The sequence below is a fragment of the Pogoniulus pusillus genome, chromosome 10, assembly GCF_015220805.1.
Source record: "Pogoniulus pusillus isolate bPogPus1 chromosome 10, bPogPus1.pri, whole genome shotgun sequence".
Lineage (NCBI taxonomy): Eukaryota > Metazoa > Chordata > Aves > Piciformes > Lybiidae > Pogoniulus > Pogoniulus pusillus.
In genome coordinates, this window is record NC_087273.1 from 4,031,936 (window position 1) to 4,048,707 (window position 16,772).

The 16,772-nt window shown below is 56.0% G+C and overlaps 2 protein-coding genes across 2 annotated transcripts in view; one reads left to right on the plus strand and one right to left on the minus strand.

The window, feature by feature from the left end:
* Nucleotides 1-16,772, minus strand: part of CDS1 (CDP-diacylglycerol synthase 1) — a 111,779-nt gene that overhangs the window by 42,663 nt on the left and 52,344 nt on the right. The window lies entirely within an intron of this gene.
* Nucleotides 9,414-12,964, plus strand: NKX6-1 (NK6 homeobox 1). Its single transcript, XM_064149522.1, has 3 exons — nt 9,414-10,430; nt 11,076-11,248; nt 12,414-12,964. Exons 1-3 carry the CDS (start codon nt 9,800-9,802, stop codon nt 12,663-12,665), a joined length of 1,056 nt encoding a protein of 351 aa, XP_064005592.1. The 5' UTR covers nt 9,414-9,799; the 3' UTR covers nt 12,666-12,964.

A 16,772-nucleotide genomic window follows, 5' to 3' on the forward strand; every position in this document is an offset into this window, starting at 1 on the left:
GCCACCTCCCTGGGCAGCCTAAGCCAGCCTTTGAGAGTCCTTTCATGAAGAAGTTTCTTTTCATTTCCTACCTAAACCTCACCACGGGCAGCTTGAGGACTTCTCCTCTCCTCCTGTCACTTGTTGCTAGGGGAGAAGATCCCAACCCTCACTTGGCTCAGGCTTTCTGCCAGGGAGCTGCAGAGAGCAATGAGCTCTGCCCTCAGCCTCCTTTTCTCCACAATGCACACCCCCAGCTCCCTCAGCTGCTCCTCCCCAGCCCTCTTCTCCAGACCCTGCGTCCTGGGGTGTAAAATATGACAGCACTTCCCAACACATTCCTCGTGCCCTTCCTTGAGATCTTCTCTTCCAGCCTTGCTCCTCGGAGGCTCGGCCAGGAGAGCCGGCGGGGAGGGGGGATAGGGGCTCAGTGGGGACTGCTGGAGGGCAGCTTACTTCTGCCGGACCTCTGCATGGGCAGGGCAGGAGCAGGACTGAGGAGGACGGACGGGACGGGGAGAACCTGCTCTGGCTCTCAGCACCAGGGAAGAGCCGGCTGCGGACAGCGCTTCTCGCTAGGTGGAGCTGCCGGAGCGAGCACCGGGAACTCCCGCGGCAGCACACTGGCGGCACCGGGACCCGGCCCGCCGCGCCGGGACCCCCCGCGGCAGCACACTGGCGGCACCGGGACCCCCCGCGGCAGCACACAGGCGGCACCGGGACCCGGCCCGCCGCGCCGGGACCCCCCGCGGCAGCACACTGGCGGCACCGGGACCCGGCCCGCCCCGCCGGGACCCCCCGCGGCAGCACACAGGCGGCACCGGGACTCGGCCCGCCGCGCCGGGACCCCTCGCGGCAGCATACTGGCGGCACCGGGACACGCCGCCCCGCCGGGACCCCCCGCGGCAGCACACAGGCGGTACCGGGACCCCCCGCGGCAGCACACTGGCGGCACCGGGACCCGGCCCGTCCCGCCGGGACCCCCCGCGGCAGCACACTGGCGGCACCGGGACCCGGCCCGTCCCGCCGGGACCCCCCGCGACAGCACACTGGCGGTACCGGGACCCGGCCCGCCGCGCCGGGACCACACCGGCTGATCCTGCAACCGGGCCGGAGCACCGCGAACCACCCTGCAGCACCGACAACCGTTTCAGAGCACGGGGAAGCGGCCCGCAGGACCGGGAAAGCCCCGGCAGCATCAGGTACACTGGAAGCATTGGCAATCTGACCACAGCACGGACAACCGGCCCGGAGCACCGGGAACATGCCAGACACCGGCAGCACCGGGAGCCGACTTGCAGCGACCAACAATGACTCCAGAACGCTGGGACCGGGCTGCAGCACTGGAAAACAGCTGCCAGCACTGGGAGCACACTGGGAACGTCACTGGCAGCACCGGGACCTGGCTGCCCGGGGATGTGGTGGAGTCGCCGTCCCTGGGGCACTTCAAGGCAAGGTTGGACGTGGCACTTGGTGCCATGGTCTAGCCTTGAGCTCTGTGGTAAAGGGTTGGACTTGATGATCTGTGAGGTCTCTTCCAACCCTGATGACACTGTGATACTGTGATACTGTGTGACCCACGGCAGCACCGGGAACTGATAGTGGAGGTTATCGGCTGACTGCAGGGAAGGTTGGACCGGTTGAGCTTTGGAGCTCCCTTCCAACCCAGCCCATCCTGTGACTCTCTGCCTCTGTAACGGCTGCAGCCCTGCCAGCCTCTGCCGCGGTGGAAAACGCTGAAATGTGACTTTTTTCTTCTAAAAAAAAAAACCCAAAACGTCAAAAATCTACACATCAGGACGGCTGCTGCCGCCCCTGCCTCCCCCCCCGGCCCCATTAGCTCATCAATTTAACGATTTCCAGTTCCCTGACACCGGGGCCACCCCGGTGCCAACCATTCCCAGGCAGCGCTCTCTCCGCTGATGGCCTCCGGGAGCTGCTGGAGGATCGATACGGCTGACGTCCTGCCCTAAGTGTCTGCCTCACAAACCGAAAGAAACCACAGGAAAGCTCCAGCTCTGCCAATTCAATTTCCACGGCTGTTTTTTTTCTTGGTCTGAACGTGGAAACCGAAGGCAGACATGAGAAACACTGAGTTGTTTCAGACTGAATGACCTCTGAGAGTCCAACCACCAGCCCAGCACCACCGTGGCAAAGAAACCATGGCCACACCTTTCTTCAGCACCTTCAGCGATGGAGAATTCACCTCCCTGGGCAGCCTCTTCCAATCCCTGTCCGCTCCTGCAGCAAAGAAATTTGGGAATCCACATCCCTGGGCAGCCTCTACCAATCCTTGACCACTCCTGCAGCAAGGAAATTCGGGGATTCACCACCTCCCTGGGCAACCTCTTCCAATCCCTGACCACTCCTGCAGCAAGGAAATTCAGGGATTCACCACCTCCCTGGGCAACCTCTTCCAATCCCTGACCACTCCTGCAGCAAAGAAATTTGGGAATCCACCTCCCTGGGCAACCTCTTCCAATCCCTGACCACTCCTGCAGCAAGGAAATTCGGGGATTCACCACCTCCCTGGGCAGCCTCTTCCAATCCCTGACCACTCTTGCAGCAAAGAAATTTTTCCCTCATCTCCAACCTAACCCTCTCCTGGCACAATTTCAGGACATTTCCTCTCCTTCTATCACCTGAGACTAGGCAGAAGAGCCCAACCCCACCTGACTACAGCCTCCTCTGAGGGACCTGAGGGAGCAGCAATGAGCTCTGCCCTCAGCCTCCTTTTCTCCACACTGCACACCCCCAGCTCCCTCAGTTGCTCCTCCCCAGCCCTCTTCTCCAGACCCTTCTCCAGACCCTTCCCCAGCTTTGTTGCCCTTTTCTGGACCTGCTCCAGCCCCTCAATGTCCTTCTTGAAGCAAGGGGCCCAAAACTGAACCCAGCACTCAACCTGTGTCCTCCCCAGTGCTGAGTGCAGGGGAGCAATCCCTGCCCTGCTCCTGCTGGCCACACCATTGCTGCTCCAGGCCAGGCTGCTGGTGGCCTTCTTGGCCACCAAGAGTTAGTAAAAGTTTTCCAAAGCAGTTCCCTTGCCATTTGCTGACAGTTCTCACAGTGTTTCCCAAGCCCACCTGCAAATCAAACAGACCACTGAAAAGCAATCACACTGCAGGGTGAGGTGGGCAGAGGCAGCTGTCACCAGTTGCTCCCATTTCCAACAAAAAGAAGGATCATCTCTACCCCTACCATGAGGACAAAGATGTGGCTGGTTGAAAACACCTTCTCTGAACACCACATCATGCCACAGGCACATCTGTGCCAGCTGCAGCTCTTGGCACAGAGGGGAACAGAAAAACAGGGAGGTGCTGAGAAGTGCCTTGGGCACTAAAGGGGATAAATGGAAACCTGGCAGTCAGTGATGCCACACGGATATGCTAGCAGGGCTTCAGAGACAGGATGGCAGCAGGTCCCTGTGGCCATGTTAAATTGATTGATGTCACTTCCCCAGCATGGTGGAACAACCGAGGTGGTGGGCAGGCTTTGGAGGTGCAGGCTGAACAAACTCCAGGTGAGGCTGCTACTGCTGGGAGGGGAGGTGTGAGGTGGGAGAAGGGTTGGGAGCAGGACTGAGCTAGGAGAAGCTGTAGATCCTGGGGAGATGGACAGTCTGCTCTTGCAATCCCTCCTCTTGGCTTTCCCCCAGCAGGTGTCAGGCTGGACCAGCAATCACAAATCAAACGCAGAAGCAACCATGCTCTGCCACCAGATTATTTCCACTGCTCCAGAAAGGAGACAAATATTTTGCCTTCCTTAAGGATACAGAAAGCACTGGAACGTATCATCTAAGGAAAACAAAAGGAATACTGAAACGACAACAGAGGTGACTAAGCAGCACCCTCCTGCTCCTTGCAGCTGTCTTAAAAAGGCAATGACCAGGTCATGCTTCCATGTCTTTCAGACATGTCTTACTGCAGTCCCAGCCTCCAGCAGCAGTCATTCTGGATACAGCCCAGTGCAGGTGGACACAGGATTTCAGTCAGGGTGTGGGAATCCCAGCACTAGCCAGCACTGTGCCTTCATGGCCAAGGACTCCTGTGGTGCATGAAGAATATGGCTAGCAGCAGGTCAAGGGAGTTCTACTCCCCTCCTGCTCTGCCCTAGCAAGGCCACAGCTGGAGTACTGACTCCAGTTCTAGGCTTCCTAGCTCAAGAGGTGCAGGAGGTTTACAAGGATGCTGAGGGGCCTGGAGCACCTCTGTGGTGAGGAAAGGCTGAAAGGTGTGGGGCTATTTAGCCTGGAGAAGAGGAGCCCCAGATGGGACCTTCTCAATGCTCCACAAGAGCTAAAGGGTGGGTCAGACCTCTTTCAGTGCTGTTCAGTGACAGGACAAGGGGCAGTGGGCACAAACTGGAACCCAGGAGGTTTCACTTAAATGGAAGGAATTCTTTTGGTGTGAGGGTGCTGGAGACCTGGAGCAGGCTGCCCAGACAGGTTGTGGAGTCTCCTTCTCTGCAGAAATTCCAAACCTGCCCTGGACATTGCAATCCTGGACAACCTGCTCCAAGTGACCCTGCTTTATCAGGAGTGCTGGACTAGCTGGCCTCTGGAGGTCACTTCCAAGCCCATCATAGAGTCATAGAATCAACCAGGTTGGAAGAGACCTCCAAGATCATCCAGTCCAACCTAGCACCCAGCCCTAGCCAGTCAACTAGACCATGGCACCGAGTGCCTCATCATACTGTGATTCTGTGATTAGAGCAGCAAAATGGCATGAGCATGTCCTCAGAAATTACTGGAAGGAAGCAACTGAAGAAAGCAGAGCTCACAGCATCCACTGGCAGCTGGAGAGGTGAAGCTGTTACCCACAGAAACTATTCCTGTGTGGTCAGATCACAAAGTGGTATCAGTGCTAGGCTGGCATCTCCAGTACAGCTCCCAGGTAGAACTGGGAGCGATTCATGGCCTTGGCCCCCTGAAGGACCCCTCTGAAGATGGTCTTCTGGAGGCATTCACCTCTAGATGCATCTGAAAGTTGGGTTTGCAGGGAAGTTATAACCTGGTTGGGTTGTCCCTGAAGTAATGCCTCTGTCTTTGGCTGTCACCAGAGCACTGCAGGCAGACAGCCTGGGACAAAAAGAAATGGCAACCAGGTGAGACACATCCAAAAGCCTGGCTCCTGACAGCTTTTCTGGCCACTTTTGCCTGGGTTTATCACCTAGAAGGAGAGGACAGAGAAGGTGGCACTTCCTGTGTGGAATTTTAATGCTGATTTTATTATATTTTAGTGTATTATTGGCCTGTGATTTTGTAGTCTTACAAGAAATTTCCGTTTCCACCTCTCCATTAAATGTCTGATTCATTTTCTTGGCTCGTGGCAATGCCTCACAGCTACATCACTAAAGAATCAGTGCTCTGCATTAGATAAATATAAGACCGAGTCTGATTAACCTATTAACTATTTTTAATTAGCTTTTACTGTTCTTCAGCTATTCCATGGTTGGGAGGAAGCAGAAAGAGAGCCTGCTGGTTCTATAGAGTTGTATAGAGCTAAGCATATGGGCTGAGATTATTCATCACCGTTGGCAGCAGCTCTGCTGGAGGGAATCTTGCAACAACATCACAATTTCCCTGCTAGACTGAATGCCATAATGGACACATTTGTGGTGTGAGTTATGGGCAAGATAGAAAAATATTAAATCTTTATAGCATTTTTATGGTCTGTCTTCCTTTTTGGTAATCAGATCTTGATGAAGAGTTGGAATAAGCAACCAGAAGAGCATTAGGCTTTTCTGGCTGGGTTCTTTTCCACCACGTAGGGCAGGCAACAAACGGATACAGTGGCTTTGTGGTGCTGCTGCAACAAAAAGGTGCCTCTATATGTCTCCACCACTTCAAGCACGTAACCGGCAGCGGCTTGTCCGCAATGAGGAACATGGGGGGATGGCAAGGGACTGCTCGATTTAGCTCAAACTCCTCTGCTGCTCACGATAGCTTCCAGAGGCAGCAGCTGGCCAAGGTGGAACCCCTGGCATCTGCGTGCACTGCTGGAGGACTGAAATAGCTCCGGGCGGGGCAGAATCATGCCTCTCTTAGAGGCAGCATCCCGGGCACAGCTGGACTCCACAGGTGGCACAGTGTGGCAAGCTGCAGTTGGAGTCCCCCGTCCCATCAGCTGGGAGAATACCTAACCCTGCTATGCCAAAGCACTTTAAACCTTTACATCTTCGGTGTGCTCATCGTTTGGGTTTTCTTCCTTTCAGACACGGTGGGGTCACTCCAGCTGCCGCGAATTTCGGACACGCAGCTGCTCAGCGCTCACACTTCCTACACCTCCAACGAGCAAACAGATAACGACAGCTTTTCCCGACAATTTTCCTTCTGTGTACCTCTTGACTCAGATCGCCACCTCCTCTCTGTGTGCCTGGGGTCTCCATCACACCTCCCCCGCCCCCTCCCCCCCAGCCCTTGGTCCCTCGCTGCTGGGGATCTTCCCGCACCCCCTGCCCCTCTGGCTGCTCACTTCACTTCCATCCCTCCGAGTCCCTCAGCAGCTGCTCACTCTTGTGTTATTTCACTTAGTGGTTGCTTTATTTAAACCAAGGCGGTGGAAGCGCTTGTGATGAGACCTGGCGAAGAGCAGCTCGCTGGGAATTACGGAGCAGCCCTCGGGCAAAGCGGCCCCCGGTCGGTGCCCGCCTCCGCTCAAGAAGCGGCTTGGCTGAGGCGTCTGGGGGGCTTTGAGGATTGTTCACCACGGTGGTGAAGTTTGGACTGGGGTGGGTTTGATTCCCGTTGCTGTCTCGTGTGCCCCCCACCTCGCTGCTCAGCTGCGGAGTGGCTTTGGCACAACCCCGGGCTGCGGTAAAACTTCGCCTGCCTGCAGCTGTATTTAGGGCAAAGAGAAGCTGGATGTGGAAAAGGAGCCAAATATCCCTGTTTAAAAATATTTCTGTGCTATAGTTGTGGAAGACAAAGAAAGAAGGGGATGCCGATGGCTACTTTGGAATCCAAACTCCCTCTCAAACACCTGGGATGTTATTTTTAGGGATGAAGTTACGATGCCGAAATGATAGCTCCTGATACAGCTGTTCACAGAACCCTAGAATGGTTTCGGATGGGAAAGACCTTTCGGATCATCGAGTCCAACCGTTCTCTAATTCCACCAGGTCTGGTGCTAAACCTTCCGTACAGAAGGGAGAGAGGAGAAGTTTGTGCGGGAGCGACTGTTTTATTTTGCCTTCCCCGGGGATGCTGGGCGCTGAGCACCCGTTTTACCGGGAAGGCAGAGCGGAGCCAGCAGAACGGCGGGTGCCGGCGAGACGGAAAGGGACAAAGCACGGCACTGGCCCAGCCGGCTGCCCGCAGCAGCCCCCAGCGGGCCCCGGCAGGACCAGTCTGAAGAAGCAGGCGAAGGGCAGCTGCATCCATCTCTGTGGGCTCAGGCCCCGGTTCCTTCGGTTCCGCCAATTCACTGCCACCGCTGTCGGTGGCCACTCCTGGAAAAAGTCCCTCGAAGCGCTTGGAGGAGGAAAGCGGCGGGTCCGGGGCGGCGAGGGATGCCCCTGCCCTCCCCCGCCCAAGACACACCGGCACAGGCCCCAGTCCCCGGATCGGTTAGGGAGAAGAAACAGCTCCTCTGGGTGCTGGGCACGCAGCCTCTACGATCCCAAACTCGTGTTATATTTCCTCCCCACAGTTGAAACGCGAAGGGGGTCGCTTGTAGAAGCAGCCCTCCCTGCCGCTGCTGACCCAGCCGAGCTGCGGCGCCACCGGCGGTGCTGGACCCGCGGTGCGAGGCTGGTCACTGGCTCCAGTGAAAGCGGCAGGAAAGGAGTTTCGGGGGAGGGGGGTGTTAGTTTTAGCAAAACTTAGATTATATGTATATATTAAAAAAAAAAATCTTAAAAAGGCAAAATCAGCCCTGGAGATTTAAACACCAGCGTCTTGGGTGCCAGTGCAAGAGTTACAGCAAGGGAAGACGCTGCTTTATGTGACCTTCCTCCAAATCTGAGGGGGTTTTACTGCTTTGTAAATGAAATTAAAACCATTTCGAGCAACGGCGGGTGGCTAGAAACAGAAGGAAGCACCGTTCGAGCTCGACGATCGACGCGCTTCTGTTTTATCTAAGATCTGTAATGACAAAAAGTTAATAAAATGGAAATTCCACTCCCAGACCTCTTTATTTTTTTCTACGCAGGAGGAAATGGAGCTCCCCGCAGGCATGGGCAGCACAGGGTACAAGTTGTGCGGGGTTGATTTTGCAGCGCCTTTCCCTCCGCGGAACGTTCCACAGAGGATTTTCTTTTCCCTTCCAGCCCCAGGCGGTGAGAAGCGTCGGGAGCAGCCCGAAACGCTGGGGACGAGACTCGAGTGGGCTCGTTACGGCGGGACGGGGAGGTGCAACACCGCACAGCGGCCGGAGATCGGCGGGGTGAACGCACTGAGAGCACCCACTCGGGTCCAGAACCGTGCAGGGAGGCCGTGCAGTCTGTCTCCGGCTCGCTGCAGGGCCGGAGAAGGCACGAACAGGACGTGAGCGGCTCTGCTCCCTGGAGTCGTTCACGGAGCACGGAGACATATGGAGGGAGAGAGACAAGGGGAAAGGGAGGAGGGAAGAAAGCAAGAATAAACAGAAAAGAGAGTGAATTGGGGTTGTGAATAGAGAAATAAGAGAAAGAAAGGAAGGAGAACAAGAAATACAAAATGAGAGAGGAAAAAATAAAGGGGGGGGAAGGTAAAACGGAATAAGGGGAAAAGGAGAAAGGAAGAAGAACGGAAAAGGAGAAAGGAAAAAGGAATAAGGAAAAGGGAAAGGGAAAGAAGAAAAAGGAAAAAATAAAGCAAAAAAATAATAGCAAGAAGAGGACAAAAGGAGAGAAAAATGGCAAATTAAAAATGAAAGAGGAAGGGAAAGGGGGAAAAGAGATAATGAAGGAAAAAAGGAACGGGAAAGAGAGAAGAAAAACGAGAGGAAAATGGAAAGGAAAAAGGCAAAGGAGAAAGGAAAAGGGGGAGAGAAAAGGAAGCGGGGAAATGGGAAGAATAATGAGAAGGGATAGAGGAAGGAAAATAAACAGAAAAGAAGACGGGAAAGAGGCAAAGGAGAGGAAAAGAGAAGGAGAAAAGGAGAATCTAAACTAAACGGGAAATTGGAAAGAAAAAGTCAGAGGAGATGGAAAAGGAAACTTTTAAAAAGGCAAGAAAATGGAGAGGGAAAGACAAGGAAAGAGGGAAGGGAAAAAAAGAAAAGGAGATGTAAAAGGCGAGGGGAAAGGAGACGCAGAGGAGAGGCGAGGGGAGGCAGAAGAGAGGCAGCGCCGGGAGCGGGGCCGGGCCGAAGTTGGCGGTGGGGCGGGCGCGGCACGGGTGGGCAGGACCGGCCGCCGCCCCGCCCCCGGCCGCCGCCGCCGCCGGCGCGCCCGCTGCCTGCCGTGCCCCCGCTAAAGGAGGTGGGGAGCGGGGCGGCCCGGCAGTGCTCCCAGAGCCGCGCCCGCAGCCAGCCAGCGGGGCAGCAGCGCCGGGAGGGATGCAGGGCGGCGGGGAGAGGGCAGGGGCGGCCCCCGCGCCGCTGTGAGAGAAGACATCTCTCCGTGTGTCCCCGCCGGCCCTGCGCCTCACTCACGGCAGCAGGCAGCGCCGCTCGGCTTATCCACTCCGGCGGCGGCCGCCCAAGCAGAGCCCTGATGCTCGGCGGGGCGGCGGGGCCGCCGCTCGGGCGCTCGGCTCCCCGTTAGAAGGCGGTAGCCCCCGCGGGCTGGATGCGTGGCAGCGGTACGGGAAGTACCCCCGGGCCGGCCCCGGCCGCTGGGGCCCCGCGGTGCTAGGGGCCGTCTGGGCTCCCCGGGCCGGCCCGGCGGCGGAGCGGGGATGCTGGCGCTGGGGCAGATGGACGGCGCGCCCCGGCAGGGAGCCTTCCTGCTGGGCAGCCCGCCGCTGGCCGCCCTGCACAGCATGGCCGAGATGAAGGCACCGCTCTACCCCGCGTACCCTCTGCCCGCCGGGCCCGCCTCCTCCTCCTCCGCGTCCGCCTCGCCCGCCTCCGCCTCGCCCTCGCCGCCGCTCGGTTCTCCGGGCCTCAAGGCGCCCACCGCCGCCGCCTCCTCCTCCTCTTCTTCTTCCTCCGGCACGGGCGGGCTCTCGGCGCTGGGCTCGGCCCCGCCGCAGCTTTCGGCAGCCACCCCGCACGGCATCAACGACATCCTCAGCCGGCCCTCCATGCCCTTGCCCGGGGCCGCACTCGCCTCCGCCTCGTCCTCCGCCTCCTCCGCGGCCCCCACGGGCCTGCTGGCCGGGCTGCCCCGCTTCGGCAGTCTCAGCCCCCCGCCGCCGCCGCCTCCTGCCCTCTACTTCAGCCCCGGGGCTGCCGCCGCTGCCGCCGCCGTGGCCGCCGGGCGCTACCCGAAGCCGCTGGCCGAGCTGCCCGGCCGAACGCCCATCTTCTGGCCGGGCGTGATGCAGAGCCCACCCTGGAGGGATGCTCGCCTCGCCTGTGCTCCCCGTGAGTACCCAGCACAGACGGATAGACGGTGGGACGTGGGACCGGGGAGCCCCGCCGGGAATCCGCTCCCGGTGCTGGGGGAACCCTCACATGCGGGCGCCTCGGATAGACCCTCTCGGGACCCTCCACGGCCGGACTCAGTCGCGGGTGAAGGGGATCGGTTTCGCTTCGTTTCATTTTGTTTTCGTTTGCTAAGTTTGCGTTGTATCCCCACCCCATCACCCCCATTTTTGCGGTGTAAAATGTCAGTTGTTACTGGGGAAAAGCGGAGCCTTGTCGAGGGCAAGCGGCTGCGCTGCTTTTCCAGTCCTCTCCAGGGACTCTCGGGGGTCGGAGCCGGTTTTAGGGGTGCGCACAAACTTTCCCCGGGCGGGACTTGCCCCCACTGTCTGTTTGCGCTGTCTGCAGCGATCCTCGCAAACGATATCGTTTGCCCGCTCCCACTTCTCCACCTTTAAAGAAGGTAAAAGATATCCAGAGGGAGCCGGCACCGCCGCCTTCTCGTTACAAACACCACCCCCCTCCGCCCCAGCTCCCGGGGCTGATCCCCCTAGTTCCCCGGGACCATTTGAGAGCGAGGCGCTTTCCCAAATCTCGGTAGATTAACGTGTCCGTGCCTTCCCTTTCTCTCCCCCTCACCGCCAGATCAAGGCTCAATTTTGCTGGATAAAGACGGAAAAAGAAAACATACCAGACCCACTTTTTCTGGCCAGCAGATTTTCGCTCTGGAAAAGACTTTCGAGCAGACGAAATACTTGGCGGGCCCGGAGCGAGCCCGGTTGGCCTATTCGTTGGGGATGACCGAGAGCCAGGTCAAGGTGAGAAGCAGCGGCTCCCGTACCGAGCACTGCGGGCCTGCGGACCGCAAAACCCCCTTCTCGGAACCGGGGAACCAAAGGGACCCGCCGCCGTCGGAATTGCCGAGCCCGCGGGTACAAGGCTAGGGCTTCCCCGGTAGCAGTTCACCGCTTGTTGCCGTATTGGTGGGGCTGGGGAGGTGAGGGTTTTTAAGTCAATCTGATGTGAGAAAGCCAAGTCGGGCTGGGAAGCCGCTGCCTTCCCATCCCCGGGATAAAGGGGAAATCTTTTCCCTGGGAAAGCTCGGAGAGGATGTTATGGGGGGATTCAGGGTGGAGCATCTCTGTCCTGAACCCTCCCCCCCCACCACCCAAAAAACCCCAACCCAACAACAACAAAACCATCACTACCAACAACCTCCTGGTCCGCTCATCCCCAGTCTGTCAGTCAGGCAGGGACCTCGCCCCACAGTTCGCACTGTCCCGCTCCAAAGTCTCCGTTGCAATTAAAACTCCGAGCTGCGAGCAAAGCGCGGGAGAAACGGGCTGGGAGAGCGGGCTAAACCCACCCCTCACCCTCCGACCCCGGGGAGATGTTTGCTCCAGGGCAGCGGGGACGCAAGGCGAGCTCGGCCAGGATCGCCTCTCAGTGGTACTTCGGCTTTCAGGCTCATCCAGCGATCCTCCTTTGTCGCCGCAAATACATCCCGGCGGCTGCGAATGCAACTGCCGCTACAATGAGAATGCCTCCCCCCGCCCCAGTCAGCGCCCGGCCAGGGAGTAAACGCATCTGGAGAGGGGTTCCTCCCCAGATACGTGTTGCTCGCCCCCCCTTCCCCAGATCCCGGGCAAGAGGGCAGAGAGAGCCTCGAGCCTACCGCGGACCTCGGAGGGGGGCAGAGTGAGTGGCCGGTGCTGCGCGGAGCGCGGTGTCCCGGGGCTCGGCAGCTTTTCGTTGCCGGGGGTGAGGGGGAATGATCTGATGGCCGAAGCGGGGAAAAATAAGGATGTTACTGCCGGGGGTAAAATGGTCCGATGGCCGAGCTGGGGGAAGCGATACGATAGCCGCGGGGGGAAATGGTCTGATGACCAGCGGAACGGGAATCGGTGCGACACGCCCGGGAACCGAGGGCAGCGGGGCGGGTGGTCCTTTGCTGTGGTTAGTGACAATTGTCGTCGGGGACAGGTCTGGTTCCAGAACCGACGGACCAAGTGGCGGAAGAAACACGCGGCGGAGATGGCGACGGCCAAGAAGAAGCAGGATTCGGAAACGGAACGTCTGAAAGGAGCCTCAGAGAACGAGGAGGAGGATGACGACTACAACAAACCCCTGGACCCCAACTCGGACGACGAGAAGATCACGCAGCTGCTGAAGAAACACAAGCCGGGGAGCAGCGGGTTGCTGCTGCACCCCCCCGAGGGGGAGACTTCCGCCTAGCCCCCCGCACCCCTCCCACATCGCCGCCGCTTTCGGAGATGTACAGATCTATTTTTGTAGACTCTACGCGCCCGGGAGGAAGAGGAGGAGAAGAAGCCGGAGGGGAAGCAGAGAGGACTGCGGTGGAGCGGGCGAGCCCGTCTCCCCTTCTGACTCCCACTGTTGGTTGTAGGGGAGCGGTGGGGGCTACCCCGGTGACAGCCCCCCTCTCCCTCTCCTCATCCCTCCCCGGTGGCCCCGGGTCCCGCTCCCGGTGTTGCGGCGGCCGCTCTTTGTAAATAAACCGTGAGTCACCGCGACCGTAGGCGTTCTTTACTGTGAATATTTAAAATGTAAAATACCTTCTTTTTTTGTACAGCGGGGTCCGCCGCGCTTCCCTTCCCCCCTCCCTAACCCCCCCCCCCCGGCCCCAGGCCCATCCCGCTCCCCTCCGGGAGCCCCAAACCGGGCAGCAACAGAGCCACCGAGAGGAAACACCACCCCAGTGGCCCAACCAGCAGCGGTCCCGTGTGCTATTTATTCGTATATTTTGAACCACGTCGTGCAAAAGGGGGAGGGGGGAGCAGGGAGGGAGGTAGGGGAGGAGGGGACAGACAGAGTTTGAATCACTTACACCCCCAAAAATTAACCTCGCGTTGACGGAGTAGCTGATGGGAATTGTCACAACCACTTCGAGTCAGAATATAAGAACTCCCCCCCCCCCCCAAAAAAAAAAAGCCCCAAACCCAGCATTTAATGGCTCTGATTTAAATTTAAAGTGTGTTTTCTTGTTTGTATCATACGGAATATTAGAGAATGTAAATGGTTTCCTTTTGTTTTTCTTTTGGGGGGGGGGGGGGAAAGGCGAATAGCATCTTAACATTTATTAATTTATGTTGAAAAAAAAATAATTCGGTTTGTAAAGAGAGAAGAAGGGGAAAAAAAAGAGCCCTTTGCGAGTCCAGTGAAATGTAATGCACTTTCTGTTAAAAAAAGGAAAAAGGAGGGGGGGGGGGGGGGGAAAGAAAGAACGAAAAAGAAAACCCCACGATAAATCAATTAAACCGGTTTAAAAACGTCTGCTGCCTTCACTTAAAGGGGATAGATAATCTGATCGCGTTAGAGATTAAATAAAGAAACCAGGGTACAGGAGGGGAAGGGGAAGGAAAAAGGAGGAGAGAGAATTTTCGGTATCTTTTGTTCGATCTCTTCTTTTTTTTGTGTGTGTGTGGTGGTTTTGTGTGTGCGGTGATTTAGGGTCGGGGTTTTTTTTTTATCCTTGTCTTTTTGGTCGGTTGGTTTTAGTGGTTTGGGGGGTGGGGGTAGTTTTGTGTGTGTGTGTGCGTGTGGTGATTTAAGGTCGGGGTTTTTATCCTTCCTTTTTTGGTCGGTTGGTTTTGGTGGTTTGTGGGGGGGGGGGGGTCATTTTGTGCGTGTGCGGTGATTTCGGGTCGAGTTTTTTCCCTTCCTTTTTTAGTCGGTTGGTTTTGGTGGTTTGGGAGGGTAATTGTGTGCGTGTGATGATTTTTTTTTTTGGGGGGGGTGTGTTAATTTTGCGCGTGTGGTGATTTAGGCTCAGGTTTTTATCCCTCTTTTTGGTCCGCTGGTTTTGGTGGTTTGAGGGGGGGGTTAATTTTGTGTGCGTGTGGTGTTTTTTTTGGGGGGTGGTGTTAATTTTGAGTGCGTGTGGTGATTTAGGGACAGTTTTTTCTCCTTCCTTTTTGGGTCGGTTGGTTTTGGTGGTTTGAGGGGGGGGGATAATTTTGTGTGTGTGTGGTGATTTAGGGACATTTTTTTCTCCTTCCTTTTTGGGTCGGTTGGTTTTGGTGGTTTGAGGGGGGGTAATTTTATACGTGTGATGATTTTTTTGAGGGGGGGTTTAATTTTGTGCGTGTGGTGATTTAGGGTCAGGAGGTTTTATCCTTCCTTTTTCAGTCGCTTGGTTTTGGTGGTTTGGGGAGGGTAATTTTATACGTGTGATGATATTTTTGGAGGGGGGGGATTAATTTTGTGCGTGTGGTGATTTAAGGTCGGGGTTTTATCCCTTTTTTTTTTTGGTCTGTTGGTTTTGATGGGGTGGGGGGGTTAATTTTGTGTGCGTGTGGTGATTTAGGGTCGTTTTTTTCCCCTTCCTATTTGGGTCGGTTGGTTTTGGTGGTTTGGGGGGGGTAATTTTGTGCGTGTGATGATTTTTGGAGGGGGAGGTGTGTGTTAATTTTGTGCGTGTGGTGATTTAGGGTCATTTCTTTTTCCTTCTCTTTTTGGTCGGTTGGTTTTGGTGGTTTGGGGGGGGGGGTAATTTTGTGCGTGTGATGATTTTTTGGAGGGGGGGTGTGTGTGTTAATTTTGTGCGTGTAGTGATTTAGGGTGATTTCTTTTTCCTTCTCTTTTTGGTCGGTTGATTTTGGTGGTTTGAGGCGGGGGGGGGGGCGGTAATTTTGTGCGTGTGGTGATTTAGGGTCGGGGTTTTTTTTTCCTTCCTTTTTTGGTCGGTTGGTTTTGGTGGTTTAGGGGGTGTATTTTTTTGGTTGGTTGAAGTTTTGGGGTGGTTTTGGGTTTTTTTGCGTGTGTGTATGATTTAGATTTTTTTTTCCCTTTGGTTTGGGGGGGTTTGTTGTTTTGTTTTCTTTGGGTTTGGTTCGGTTTCGCTTTTTGCTTCTGTTTGGATGGGGTTTTGGAGGTTTATTGGGAGGGGTTTTTATTTGTTTGAGGGTTTTGCCCGGGTTGGTTCTTTTTGGCGTTGTTTTTTGTTGTTGTTGGTTTGATTTGTTGTTGTTGTTGTTGTTACTGTAGTTGTTTTTGGTCGGTTGACCTTTTAAGATTTTAGTTTGGGTCGGGTTTTGGGTGTTTTGGTTTTTTTTGGTGGGGAGTTGTTGTTTCTTTCTTTTTCTTAACGCTGGAATTTATCCACTTTATTGTGGGGGCTGCAGAAAGGCACAAAAATAAACCCGAGGGGTTTGGGGACAGAATCCTCTGTGTTGAGGACAGAGCTTCCCCGGAGCTTTTGGTCTCAACCTAAATTAAGCTAAATTAACTTTTTTTTTTTTTTTAAGCGGCGGGCAACGCAAGTTGCTATCGAGGGCAGAGCGATGCCATTATTATGGGATAGAAACTGTTTTCCGAGAAGAAAACGGCGACTAAAATAGGAACCCTGCTGAAGGTCCAGAGTAAATATTTAGACCCAATACCGAAACAACCGCTTTGAATTGAAACTCATTCTCTAGACGCCATCATTTCCATATCTAAACAGACCAGAAACAATTGCTTTTTTGCGCTTTTTTTCCCCCCTCTCTTTTTTTTCCTCTCTCCTACTGCTGCAGCAGAGCAAATAAAGGGTTGACACAAGAGAGAAAAGAGGCAGCTCTTCCGGAGGGAGAAAGAAAAAAAAATGAAAGAAATTAACTTTTCACCCCCGCCGTAGATATGTAAATAATTTTCTATATGAGGAAAAGGAAGAAGGAGGAAAAAAAAGCGAAGTAAGGTTTTTGTGTCGCTTTCGGTTTAGTGAGCGGCGGGATCGGGAGGAGCAGCGCTGCTGCCCGGGGTCCCCCTGGTAAGGGATGCTGGGGGGAGGGGGGCGCTTCCCATCACTCACAGACACGCCCCTCTCGCTCGTCTCCCGCTTCCACTCCCCCCCCCCCCCCCCCCAAGAAAAAAACACCCAAAATCTTTCCCGGAGCTTTATAGGAGCAGGAAAGGAAAGGCCAAGCTGTTCCCAGGCTGCCCACCCAACCCTGCCCGCTCTCGCCGTTACGATTTTCCCGCAGGTTTTGAGTGAGTGGGGGGAAAGAAGTGGAAAACTGGAAACACATCGGGGACCGGCCCGGGGCGGAGGGCAACGGCCGCGGCTGGCTGGAGAGCGGCCGGTGGCGGTGGAGCTAGCCCGGGCTGTCCCCTCCGAGCTGGGGACACCTTCCCACCCGCAGCATCTTCCAGCGGCGCCCGGCTGGGACGTCACCAGCTCCCTCCCGGCAGGTACCGGGACACCGGCTCCGAAGCCTGCAGTGTGTCCCGGGCTGCTAGGAGCGCCTCCCGTCCCCTTTTCCAGTTGACTGCAGCACCGACTGAGGGAGGCTTTCCAGTTAATTGACTTCTGCACAGAGACCCAGCTGGCCACCAGTTGAAGTT

Coding starts and splice junctions, on each gene's coding strand:
- NKX6-1 (XM_064149522.1), top strand. CDS start 9,800: ATGCTGGCGCTGGGGCAGATGGACGGCGCGCCCCGGCAGGGAGCCTTC. Junction 10,431..11,075: donor TCGCCTCGCCTGTGCTCCCC/GTGAGTACCCAG, acceptor CCTCACCGCCAG/ATCAAGGCTCAATTTTGCTG. Junction 11,249..12,413: donor TGACCGAGAGCCAGGTCAAG/GTGAGAAGCAGC, acceptor CGTCGGGGACAG/GTCTGGTTCCAGAACCGACG.